Source organism: Rhinoderma darwinii, chromosome 1 (assembly GCF_050947455.1).
Source record: "Rhinoderma darwinii isolate aRhiDar2 chromosome 1, aRhiDar2.hap1, whole genome shotgun sequence".
Lineage (NCBI taxonomy): Eukaryota > Metazoa > Chordata > Amphibia > Anura > Rhinodermatidae > Rhinoderma > Rhinoderma darwinii.
The window spans coordinates 564,101,903-564,114,669 of NC_134687.1; the positions used below are offsets into that span (position 1 = coordinate 564,101,903).

A 12,767-nucleotide genomic window follows, 5' to 3' on the forward strand; every position below is an offset into this window, starting at 1 on the left:
CTCTTTTAATATTGGTTCCATCACATTCTTGGCTCAGCCTCCCTTCGATACCTCAAGAGTGATGGGAAAATTAACTCTGTCATCTTCAGCAATATTGAACTAGCTGACGGGAAGCAGCACTCAATCCTTCTACACCTCAGTGGTCTACATCGAGGGTCTAGCACTGCTGAGCTCTACTTGGACTGTGACCAAGTGGATGCAGTCAAAGATCTGCCCCGTCCACTGTCAGGGGTGACCCTAAATGCAGGATCTGTGCATCTAAAGACACTGCAGAAAAAAGCACAAGTAAGTAAACATATGGAAGAAACATCCTGCAAACCCTTATTTACCTGCCAGGGAATGTATATTTGAACATTTTTTACCTAAACATTTTTACTATGTTTATTCATATTTATAAAATTGGTTTATTTATGCTGAGCCTATTTTCTAACTTTCTAACAGAAATTACTTCTAAAAGTTGATTAAAAAAAAGTTGCTAATAAAAAAGCATTCCTGTAATAAATGATAGGACAAATTTAATCTAAATATATTGCAACATAATCATCAGTATTTTATGTTTCCAGCAACTCAAAGGGAACAAAATAACTTCTTCAGCCAGTTTCACAAGGTTGTAATACGTCTGAATTTTAGAGCACATAAAGGCCACATCACTCAAAATTCTACTAAACTGTTTTAAACTTGTCCTAAAGGGGTTAAAAATAAATAAACTTGTCCAAGATGTTGAAATAACACAATTCCTAATATACTTTAGAATTCTTCACCATATCTGTTTACACTATTGTATACGGTCCGCTGCAGTGATGTGTCAACCATAGTGACGTCACTACAGCAGGCCCATGGCTGGCTGGCCATCCCTATGGATGACGTCACGCAGGACATCATGCAGGAGTGTAAAAAGAGATAGGTCGAAGGACCAAATCATCAGTAACGGTGGAACAGAGAAGATTTTTAAAGGTAAATATATTAAGAATTTTATACCTCCAAAACTAAGATGCATTCTAGAGGTCTACCTTCTCTTTTAAGACACATGTCCTGATCTGCCAATAGGAAAAAGTTATACTATTTTTAACCGATTACTGAATCTTCCTACAGATCTTCCTACATCAATAATATGTTCTTTTCTATATAACAACCTTGTTGTTGTTGCAGGATTCTATGGATGAACTTAAGTTGGTAATGGGGGGTTCTCTTACACAAGTCGCATCTATACAAGAGTGCTTTATGCAGCAGAGTGAACCTGGCCAATATACAGGTGGGTTTCTATGTAGAAAACTTTTGAGAACTATCTCCATTAAAGAAGATAAATGGAATTGAATATAATAGCATAACAGAAATATCATCACTGTTATTCTTCCAAATGTCCGTTTTGATGAATAATTTCTCAAGGTACTGATTTTCGGAAACAGTCTCCTATAATACACATATAGGATTATATAGGATACATCGATCACGAATACTATTACAGAAAGGGATGGCATATTGTTAGAAGCTCTGGTTTAGCGCTGCTTCACCTTCAAAGATTTTCTCTGCACAGCGGCACTCTCAGCCAACGCCTGAGTAGGGAACTGCAGCATGGTCCCATTCACCAGAATAGAGCTCTGCTGCAGTTCTCTGCACAGCGGATGGCCAGGAGCACTGCTGTGCATGAAAAAACTGTGAATTGGAAGCAGCGCTAAACCTTAGCTGCGCCCCTTCAATCTCAGGATATGTGGTAGTCCAAGTAGTCGGACACCCACCGATCAGAATTTGATAGCATATCCTAGCAATATACCATCACCCTCTTTAGCACCACTTTTTTATTGTTTTAATGCAAAATTTAAAAAAGAAAGCTACCTTGCAAATAGTCATGATTAAAAATCAAAAATAGTCATGATTGAAAAAAAAAAAAAAAATAGTCAAAAAATAGCAAATGCGGGTTACAGTCCACGGCCATCCGTGACCGTAATCATGGACCGTGCTAACCTACAGACAATAGAAGAAGAAAACATGGACGAGAATAACACATGACTGCAGGGTGGTACAGGACATGTATGTAGTCTGTAATCATATAGGTTGACATAGGAGCTATATACACAATTTTTTAATCAAGACTATGTGAAAAGCAGATGCAATACAAATGGTTGCAGAGTGTAAATAACTGTTAGGGTATGTGCACATGAGAACTGTCTTTTACGTCTGAAAAGACAGACTGTTTTCAGGAGAAAACAGCTGCGTCGTTTCAGACGTAAAAGCTCCTCCTCGCATTATGCGAGGCGTCTTTGACGCTCGTAATCTTGAGCTGCTCTTCATTGAATTCAATGAAGAACGGCTCAAATTACGTTGCAAAGAAGTGTCCTGCACTTCTTTGACGAGGTAGTCATTTTACGCGTCGTCGTTTGACAGCTGTCAAACGACGACGCGTAAATGACAGGTAGCCGGCACAGTACGTCGGCAAACCCATTCAAATGAATGGGCAGATGTTTGCCGACGTATTGGAGCCGTATTTTCAGACGTAAAACGAAGCATAATACGCCTCGTTTACGCCTGAAAATAGGTCGTGTGAACCCAGCCTTAAACCAGATCATACTGATATTTTATAATATTGTAATAGAGATAGGAATATGGCAAACCCAGCCCTGGAGAAGGTGATGTTTATCACCGTTAAAGATCATGCTGTATAAATAGTCCCATTCTGAAATTTGTATGACTGAAAAATGCCTTCCATACATCTGAATGGGGTTGTTTCTGCAGAATGTGCATGGATTTCTGTAAGCCCCGTTCTAATGAATGGGACCGTCACAGAAATTTCTACAACAAATCTGCCGTTTTTCGAATATGGAGTCACCTAATTTAAACGACTTTTCTTAAAGTATCTTTCTGAGGTTATTTTGTAAATACTATAGTACTACTACCAGTAATCTCTAAAGACACAAAAATGCTGTACCACAATTGTAAGAAGCTCCTGATCCATTCTGACATTTTTTACTATTAGGATTCTGGAGGTTATAGAGGGATGCACAGGGAATGTGTCCCTGTGTAGAAGGACTTTATCAGTGATCATTTATATGGAGTAGTCACACTATAGTCACAATATTAAAGTGATCGATTATCCCTATATGACACTTTCCACATAGTCACCACAATACCTGTCTGTATCCACTAATTCTATAATATACCTGTAACTTATAGATGTGTTTTTGTGTAGGTGACGTCAGTAGACAACTCTTGGGTCAAATCTCACAGCTGAACCAGCTACTTGGGGAACTCAGGGATGTTATGAGACAACAGGTAAATTCAATATATTAGCAATGTTTAAAGATGATGTTTTCTGAAAGAAAGATGATATACTGAAATTATACCAAATTTAAAGGGATAACATATTCATAGGGCATAACATAGATACATTTGAAAGTATTTTAGATAATTTCTTTATATTTTAAAGGTGAAAGAGACCATGTTTTTGAGGAACACTGTGTCAGAATGCCAGGCTTGTGGTAAGTACTGCTGGATTATTGTATGGTCATGCAATATAAAAGCTCACCTGTAAGGATAAAGAACTTCCAGGAAGACAGTCTAAATAAAAGGCTAACACAAAATGAGAGTGAAAGTGAGAGAGGGAGAGAGGGAGGGAGAGCGAGAGAGCGAGAGAGAGAGAGACAGAATGTAGATGCCTCATTTTGTACCCTATTCATATTCCCCATCTCCTCTACTACTTTCAGCCAGGGGCGTTTCTAGGGTGTCCCAATCTGTGGGTGTGTGGACCCACTGGGCCGCACTGCCGTAGCAGGATGGCAGCTGGCCAAACTACACCGTGTTCCAAATTATTATGCAAATGTTATTTTTCGCTGATTTTCCTAAATAGTCGATGCAAATGACAGTCAGTATAATCTTCAAGCCATCAGCCGTTGGAGTATAATGCACAAATCTCCTAATGATAACAGATTTTTTTTTAGAAGTAAAAAACTCAAAATGCACTGTTTCAAATTATTATGCACAACAGAGATCAAAACATTTTAAAGGTTGTAAAGAGAACTAAAATGGTAATTTGTTGAATTTGCAGCATCAGGAGATATTTACAGAAATCAAAAGCTCTTTCAATCAAAAAAAACTGAACAGGCCAAGTTACATGTTAACATAGGACCCCTTCTTTGATATCACCTTCACAATTCTTGCATCCATTGAATTTGTGAGTATTTGGACAGTTTCTGCTTGAATATGTTTGCAGGATGTCAGAATAGCCTCCCAGAGATTCTGTTTTGATGTGAACTGCCTCCCACCCTCATAGATATTTTGCTTGAGGATGCTCCAAAGGTTCTCAATAGGGTTGAGGTCAGGGGAACATGGGGGCCACACTATGAGTTTCTCTCCTTTTATGCCCATAGCAGCCAATGGCACAGAGGTATTCTTTGCAACATGAGATGGTGCATTGTCATGCATGAACATAATTTTGCTACGGAAGGCACGGTTCTTCTTTTTGTACCACGGAAGAAAGTGGTCAGTCCTAAACTCTACGTACTTTGCAGAGGTCATTTTGCACACCATCACTGACCCTAAAGGGGCCTACCAGCTCTCTCCCTATGATTCCAGCCCAAAACATGACTCCGCCACCTCCTTGCTGACGTCGCAGCCTTGTTGGGACATGGTGGCCATTTACCAACCATCCACTACTCCATCCATCTGGACCATCCAGGGTTGCACGGCACTCATCAGTAAACAACACGGTTTGAAAATTAGTCTTCATGTATTTCTGAGCCCACTGCAACCGTTTCTGCTTGTGAGCATTGTTTAGGGGTTGCCAAATAATAGCTTTATGCACACTTGCAAACCTCGGGAGGATTCTACACCATGAGGTTCGCGGGACTCCAGAGGCACCAGCAGCTTCACATACCTGTTTGCTGCTTTGCAATGGCATTTTAGCAGCTGCTCTCCTAATCCTATTAATTTGTCTGGCAGAAACCTTCCTATGCCTTTATCTGAACGAACCCGTCTGTGCTCTGAATCAGCCACAAATCTTTTCACAATACGATGATCACGCTAAAGTTTTCTTGAAATATCCAATGTTTTCATACCTTGTCCAAGGTATTGCACTATTTCACGCTTTTCGGCAGCAGAGGGATCCTTTTTCTTTCCCATATTGCATGAAACCTGTGGCCTGCTTAATAATGTGGAACGTCCTTCTTAAGTAGTTTTCCTTTGATTGGGCACACCTGGAAAACTAAATATCACAGGTGTCTGAGATTGATTACAATGATCCAAAGAGCCCTAAGACACAATACCATCCATGAGTTTAATTGAAAAACTAATAATTAAATGTTTATGACACTTAAATCCAATGTGCATAATAATTTGGAACACAGTGTACAGTGTACCAAGTTAATATATATAGTCCAAGCACAAGGGTACCTGTGATAGTCCAGACAGTAGCAACGGCTAGGCACAAATGGAATCTTGATAGCAGGTGATGCAGGCGAGACAGATGACACCAGACGTGGTGTAACACAGCAGACGTGACAGATGGCAGAACTCAACTCCAACACTATAGCGGGCACAGGAACAACTACAACACGGAATACAGGATACAGGTAGCAGGGCACGGGAACAACGGGAACAGGATAACACTGAGGGACCATTTGCAAAACTAACAGGATTACGAACAACGCTCAGGCAATGAGCAAAAGGGCAGGGCCCTACTTAAGTTCAGGAAAATCATGGGCTAATTAGTGATGTTAAACATGTGTGCGCACTCGCCCTTTAAGGCCGGCCGTAAGCATGTGCACGCACCCTACGGGACACAGCAGAGTCGAGCAGAAGTGAGTGTTGGCATCTCCTGGGGAGGAGATGCAGACCAGCGCACACAAGTCAATGGCTGCGGCCGTTGGGGGGTGACTAGTCCCGATGGTCTGCGGCTATGGATGTTACATAGGGTCTTAAAAGATCAGGGGCACAAGCCCCAAGACAAATGTTTTGCCCCTCATAAACGATGTTATGTGCGCCGTGCATTTAATGTTCTGACGCTGAACAGCATCAGGACCAAGCGCTGTGCCCTAAATCCGACTTAGGAGCGAGGAAGATAATAAGTATATGTAAACTTTACAGTAGTAACAGGCACCTTTGTAGTTTACTACATAGGCCCCAGTTACTACATTTACTGTGGAAAGACGTGGTATGGGGGGCTCATGACTTCAGGACCCTGTCGTAACTGCGACCGCGGCCACTCTTGTTGCTACGCCACTGCACAAACCCAAACTGAAATAGAATTATGTGGCAGTTTGACAGGCAATAAAATCTTGAATTATCAGTAGGGAATACTTGTGTGCCTAGGTAAGCTTCCCAGGACTCACCCAGGCGCTGAAGTCCTGTTAGTTGTCGCCTAGATTATTTGATGATTTGGTGTCCGGTCTCAACACAGTAGAAGACATCCAACATCCCTGCCAACCGCAACAAGAGTCTCATTGCGTCGGCTATCAGCGAGAAACCACAGAGAGGTAAGTACATTACATCAGGACTTCCCCTTCCAGATGAACTGCATTGTTAGCAAAGGGAAAAATTGGCCCATGGGTCCTGAAAAAAAGCATTAAGCAAAAAAACAGCAGGCCCTTCCTCTCTGAGTGACAAAATCCAAAGCCATAATTGGGGGATCCATGTTGATCTTTGTTATGGTGCCCTCCGACTTCTAAGTACGCCACAGATTGCAAAGATGTATAAAAATATTTACCAAAGGAATAGGTTTTACCCTTGTTTAAAGGGTCTATGTTTTACTCCAAGAGCCAATAAAGTAGGAGGTATAATATTGATAAGTATTTATACAGGTTCCCTAACTAAATTTAGTTCAAAGTCAGTTACCCTGTAAAAGAATAGATGCTGATAGTGTAGAAAACATTAAGAGCTTATTTACACGAATGTTGTATATGTCCTTGTGACGTCACACGGACGCATGTATGTCAATGGGGCCGTTCACACGACTGTTGTTTTAACAGACCGTGTGAAGGGTCCGTTGAAAAATAGAACATGTCCTATTTTCTTCTGTTTTCATGGATCCCTCAATAGTTTCAAGTCTATGGGGATCCGCGAAAATGGGTCCCATGGGTGAAACTCCGATGTGAAAAACAGCCGGTTTTTCACGTCACAGTTTGCACTTGTTCGTCTGAATAAGCCCTTATTTGCAGCATTGTCACAGAGTCATATTTTGACGGCCTTCTTGCTGATTTCTGGAGGCAGGAGGATCTAGCATTTTCTAAGAGGGTTGAACATGGCTGGGATAAATGATTGTAGTCTGTGTAGCCTGTATTCTGCTGTTCTATGTGTATGCCATAACTGTAGTTTGTTATTACTGTTATCTGACTGGTTATATGTGTAGGAGCAATATTATTACTAAATAAGCATGCCCAGAAAGCCCAGCACAGGAGACTGAGGAAAGTTCTAGAGCGAAGGGGAAGGAGCAGGAGGCGGAGCTCTGTGCTGACTGGAGCAGACAGAAAGTGAAGGGAGAGAAACTGCTGAGAAACTCATGAGAGGAGAGTATAAAGATAAATAAAGTTGTGTAAAATCTGCCATCTGCCTGGTTCCTGAGCTAATATATTGCGCTGGTTGTGCCCCGCTTACAATCTTGGAGCATAAAGACACTTGTGAAATGTCACATTCTTGGAGGTATGTCCTGTCAAGGATGATGAAATACTGGAGATGGCGCAGTTAACCTGATGATCATTGTAGTACCTCTGCAGATGTTCTCTTTATTGAAAGAATTAGTTAAGGTCCAGAATGATGAGGAGATGTGGACGGAGCTTTAGAGTTTAGATGATGTGAAGATGGTAGTCAGTTGACATATCGCAACCAGGGCTAGACTGGTAGCCATGTAATAAATACATAGTGGAGCAGAACAGTAGGGCTCACCTATCCTAGGGCTGATAAAATCCCTGCTGATTGCAACAATGATCCCTTACAAGATACAGTCCCATGTGCAAAACATAACCCCCCCCCCCCTTCCTCCCTCTCCAACATACAGCCCTGTGGGTAAAACATCAATCGCATCCCTTTAGCCCCCTCCAAAATAGTCCCATGTAAAAAAAGAAAAACATCCCTCCCTGCAGCCCCCCTAGCATACAGTCCTACGTAAAAAAAAAAAAAACACACACATCACTCTCCACCCTTCATCTTCATCCAACATAGTCTCATGTGCAAAACATCACTCTCCTCCCTTCAGCTCCCTCAAACATACAGTCCTATGTAAAAAAAACACATCCTTCCCATCCCTTCAGCTCCCTCCAACATGCAGTCCTATGTAAAAACATAATTCCCCTCCCTTTAACCCCTCCAACATACAGTCCGATGTTAAAACAAAACATTACTTCTCTCCCTTTATCCCCTGCCAAAATACAGTATTATGTGCAAAGCATCATTTAGCTGCCTCCAACATACAGTCCTATGTAAAAACGTTACTCCCATCCATTTAGCCCCCTCCAACATAAAGTTCCATGTTAAAAATAAATAATTCTCCTCTCTTCATCCCCTTCCAACATAGTCATATGTGCAAAACCTTCTTCTCCTCCCTGGCATTTGCCAGATGGGCAATACAGCCCTGACTGCAACCTTGAATGACATGAGCTGAATTTTTTTTTCTAATGTTTCTCATTTTTCAGGTCTTCAGGCTTTAGAAAAGTCAGATCTTATTAAAGAATGAAACATTTTAAATAAGCCAAAAACATAGAACACAATGGAATTGATAAAGGCCATTTAAAAAAGCCAAAAACACAAAGATAAGACAAATAGATAAATACCCAATGGAGACCAGACTGTGATCCCCACACATGGAAGAATCTTACCCCAACCTTGAAAATGTTATATTTATTAACAAAGAACTTACTGAATCTTTATCCTGTTCTCTAAACAGAGGTTTCATCCATAGAAGAGTCTTCATGAGAATTTAAGATGCTATCGAAATGCTATTATAGATGTTAATATAGATCAGGGGTCTCAAACTCGGCCGGGTAAGTGGGCCGCATATAGAAAAAATGGGAAGTTGACGGGCCGCATTACTTTCAAATTTGATACAATACAAAATTATTGTTAATCAATTAGTTATTTGAACTACTATAACATTATATTACTAGAAAAATAATACTACATTACTATAATAATAGCGCTAGGTTTAAAATTTGAGATATTTCTCCACGTGCTTATTTCAACAATCCAGCTTTCCAGTTTAAGTGTCGCTAAATGCAGTCCGGCGGCTCAGTTAGCACACATGTCAAGATTGGGCAGCCCCTTTTTAGATAGTGCCGCAGTGCCCTCTGTGGATGCTGCCGCAGTGCCCTCTGTGGATGCTGCCGCAGTGCCCTCTGTGGATGCTGCCGCAGTGCCCTCTGTGGATAATGCAACACACCCCTAGATAAGGCCACAGTGCCCTCTGTAGATAAGGCCACAGTGCCCTCTGTAGATAAGGCCACAGTGCCCTCTGTAGATAAGGCCACAGTGCCCTCTGTAGATAAGGCCACAGTGCCCTCTGTAGATAAGGCCACAGTGCCCTCTGTAGATAAGGCCACACTGCCCTCTGTAGATAAGGCCACAGTGCCCTCTGTAGATAAGGCCACAGTGCCCTCTGTAGATAAGGCCACAGTGCCCTCTGTAGATAATGCCAGTGTCCTCTTCAGATACTGCCACACACCCACTTGTAGATAATGCCACAGTGCCCTCTGTAGAGGCTGCCAAAGTGCCCTCTGTAGAGGCTGCCCCAGTGCCCTCTGTAGAGGCTGCCCCAGTGCCCTCTGTAGAGGCTGCCCCAGTGCCCTCTGTAGAGGCTGCCCCAGTGCCCTCTGTAGAGGCTGCCCCAGTGATGTCAGGGGCTTGCCCAGAGCTGGAGTCCCGGAGCAGAGCCGCTTCTGGCACTCTGCCTGGGATTCCAGCTCTGCTCCTGACATCACTGTCCATATATGGACAGAGATGTCAGGGGCAACCCCAGAGCTGGAGTCCCAGGCAGAGCGCTAGTAGGCTCTTCCTGGGACTCCAGCTGTGCTCCTGACATCACTGGGACTCCTGCTGCGGGGAAGCCCCTGACATCATTATCGATGTATGGACAGCGATGTCAGAGGCTTCCCCAGAGTCCCGGAGCAGAGCCGATAATAGCGCTCTGCCCGGGACTCTGACACACTGTACATATATGGGCAGTGATGTCAGGGAATTCCACAGAGTCCCGGAGCAGAGCCTGTACTAGCGCTCTGCCCGGGACTCCGGCTCTGGGGAAGCCCCAGACAAAGCTGTTCATATGTGGACAGCGATGTCAGGGAATTCCACAGAGTCCAGGAGCAGAGCCGACACCAGCGCTCTGCTCGGGACTCCAGCTCTGGGGAAGCCCCAGACATCGCTGTTCATATGTGGACAACGATGTCAGGGAATTCCACAGAGTCCAGGAGCAGAGCCGACACTAGCTCTCTGCTCCGCTCTGGGCAAGACCCTGACTCACTGTCCATATATGGGCAGCGATGTCAGGGAATTCCGCAGACTCCCGGAGCAGAGCCGACACCAGCGCTCTGCCCGGGACTCCGGCTCTGGGGAAGCCCCAGACATCGCTGTTCATATGTGGACAGCGATGTCAGGGAATTCCACAGAGTCCGGAGCAGAGCTGACACCAGCGCTCTGCTCGGGACTCCGTCTCTGGGGAAGCCCCAGACATCGCTGTTCATATGTGGACAGCGATGTCAGGGAATTCCTCAAAGTCCCGGAGCAGAGCCGACACCAGCGCTCTGCTCGGGACTCCGGCTCTGGGGAAGCCCCAGACATCGTAGTTCATATGTGGACAGCGATGTCAGGGAATTCCTCAGAGTCCCGGAGCAGAGCCGACACCAGCGCTCTGCTCGGGACTCCGGCTCTGGGGAAGCCCCAGACATCGCTGTTCATATGTGGACAGCGATGTCAGGGAATTCTCCACAGAGTCCAGGAGCAGAGCCGACACCAGCGCTCTGCTCCGCTCTGGGCAAGACCCTGACACACTGTCCATATATGGGATGCGATGTCAGGGAATTCCACAGAGTCCCGGAGCAGAGCCGACACCAGCGCTCTGCCCGGGACTCCGGCTCTGGGGAAGCCCCAGACATCGTTGTTCATATGTGGACAGCGATGTCAGGGAATTCCAGAGTCTCGGAGCAGAGCCGATATTAGTGGCTCTGTGTCCCGCGGGCCGCAGATGACAGCCCCAGGGGCCGCATGCGGCCCGCGGGCCGCGTGCTTGAGACCCCTGATATAGATGTTATTATAGATGGTGTAGTATTCACATCATTCCAGAACAGTTCTGTAATGAAAATATAATTACTGCAAAGGGCCCGGGCAGCAGATGTTATCAATGATCTAGGAATAGAAAACCATTTTACATTGAAGAGATAAGACTGACACATTTATCAAGGTGTGAGACATACTTATAGGCTTGATGATGTCATAATATGTTAGAACTATATCATGTTGTCACAGGAATCATGTGTAAATGGACCACACCCATCTTCTAGATGATGTAAGTACAGGAAGTGTGTACAGATGCTCCATGCCTAGATTGTAGATTATGACATCACAAGAAGTATGTTCTGATTCCATTCCAGACAGTGATGGATAGATGGATCCAACATATTCATAGTATTTTTTGATACTTTCTTGTTTCTGTTCAGTGCCAACACTATAATATAATATAATATAATATACACATCCAGCATATTTAATATAATGATATTAATTTTACTCAGCACTAAGGCCCTATTCACATCAGCGTTCGGTTTCAGTTGATGGGTTCTGTCAGACCTTTCCGTCGGAGGAATACATCAATGGAAAGGCAAATGGAAACTATAGCTTCCATTTGCATTACCATTGATTTCAATGGTAATGCTTCTATTGCTAATGGTTATCATGTGTCTCCGTTACGTAAGGTTTCTAGTTGTTTTTTTGCGGAAACAATATTGCAGTCGACTGCGCTGTTGTTTCTGCCAAGAAAACGGAAACCTTACATAAAGGAGACAAACGGAAACCATTAGCAATGGAAGCATTACTATTAAAATCAATGGTAATGCAAATTTATTCTATATTTAGAATGGTAATTCTAAAATATTTATTTTATTATAGTATTTATTTATAAATAGAATATTTTATTGTGGTTCCTTAAAAGGAGAGCAAAATAGGTTGTCCCCCCAATCATTAGGAGAAGACATCAATATTTGATTGGCAGGGATCTGAATAAGGAGCCTTGCAAATAAGCAGAATTAAGGCGCCACGTACCATGTGATGTGTACACAGTGGCTTATCTGTATGTGTTGCCTGTGCCTGGTGCTGCAGCTTGGACCCCAACCAATCACATATTGATAATCTATCCCGAGGATAAGCAGTCAAATTTAAATCCTTGGAAATACAAATGTGATCATTTTTCTTATGGGATTTCACAACAACTTTTTCACTCTGTAAGAATGGTTTCATACTCAAAGTTTTTATAGCGAAACACACTATAAACAGCATGCTATAGAAGAAAAACTAATGTTACAAATGTAATTTGGTGTAAGTTGTAGACAGAAAAAATCAGGTGCATGATCCGTGTAAAAACTTTTTTCACCACTTTTTTATGCTGATTTTTTAAATACTGTACCTTAAAACCTGTGAGGTACGTTTAAAAATGTACAGGCCAAAAAAAATGTGCTGCGAATTTTGCGCACTTTTGCACATGCAAAAGCACTCAAAAGAGCAAGCAAGCCTGTTTTGTCAGCATTTTAAATCCTCCCATTGGCTTCAATAGGAAAATTTGTTGCATTTTTGGAGTGGAAAAT

The 12,767-nt window shown here is 43.0% G+C and overlaps 1 protein-coding gene across 1 annotated transcript in view; it reads left to right on the forward strand.

Moving 5' to 3' along the window:
- THBS4 (thrombospondin 4) overlaps window positions 1–12,767 on the forward strand; it is an 80,282-nt gene that overhangs the window by 16,113 nt on the left and 51,402 nt on the right. Inside the window, exons 3-6 of the mRNA XM_075838825.1 lie at window positions 38–285; window positions 1,150–1,252; window positions 3,185–3,267; window positions 3,422–3,473. Coding sequence (XP_075694940.1) covers window positions 38–285; window positions 1,150–1,252; window positions 3,185–3,267; window positions 3,422–3,473 — 486 coding nt within the window. The remainder of the gene's footprint in view (window positions 1–37; window positions 286–1,149; window positions 1,253–3,184; window positions 3,268–3,421; window positions 3,474–12,767) is intronic.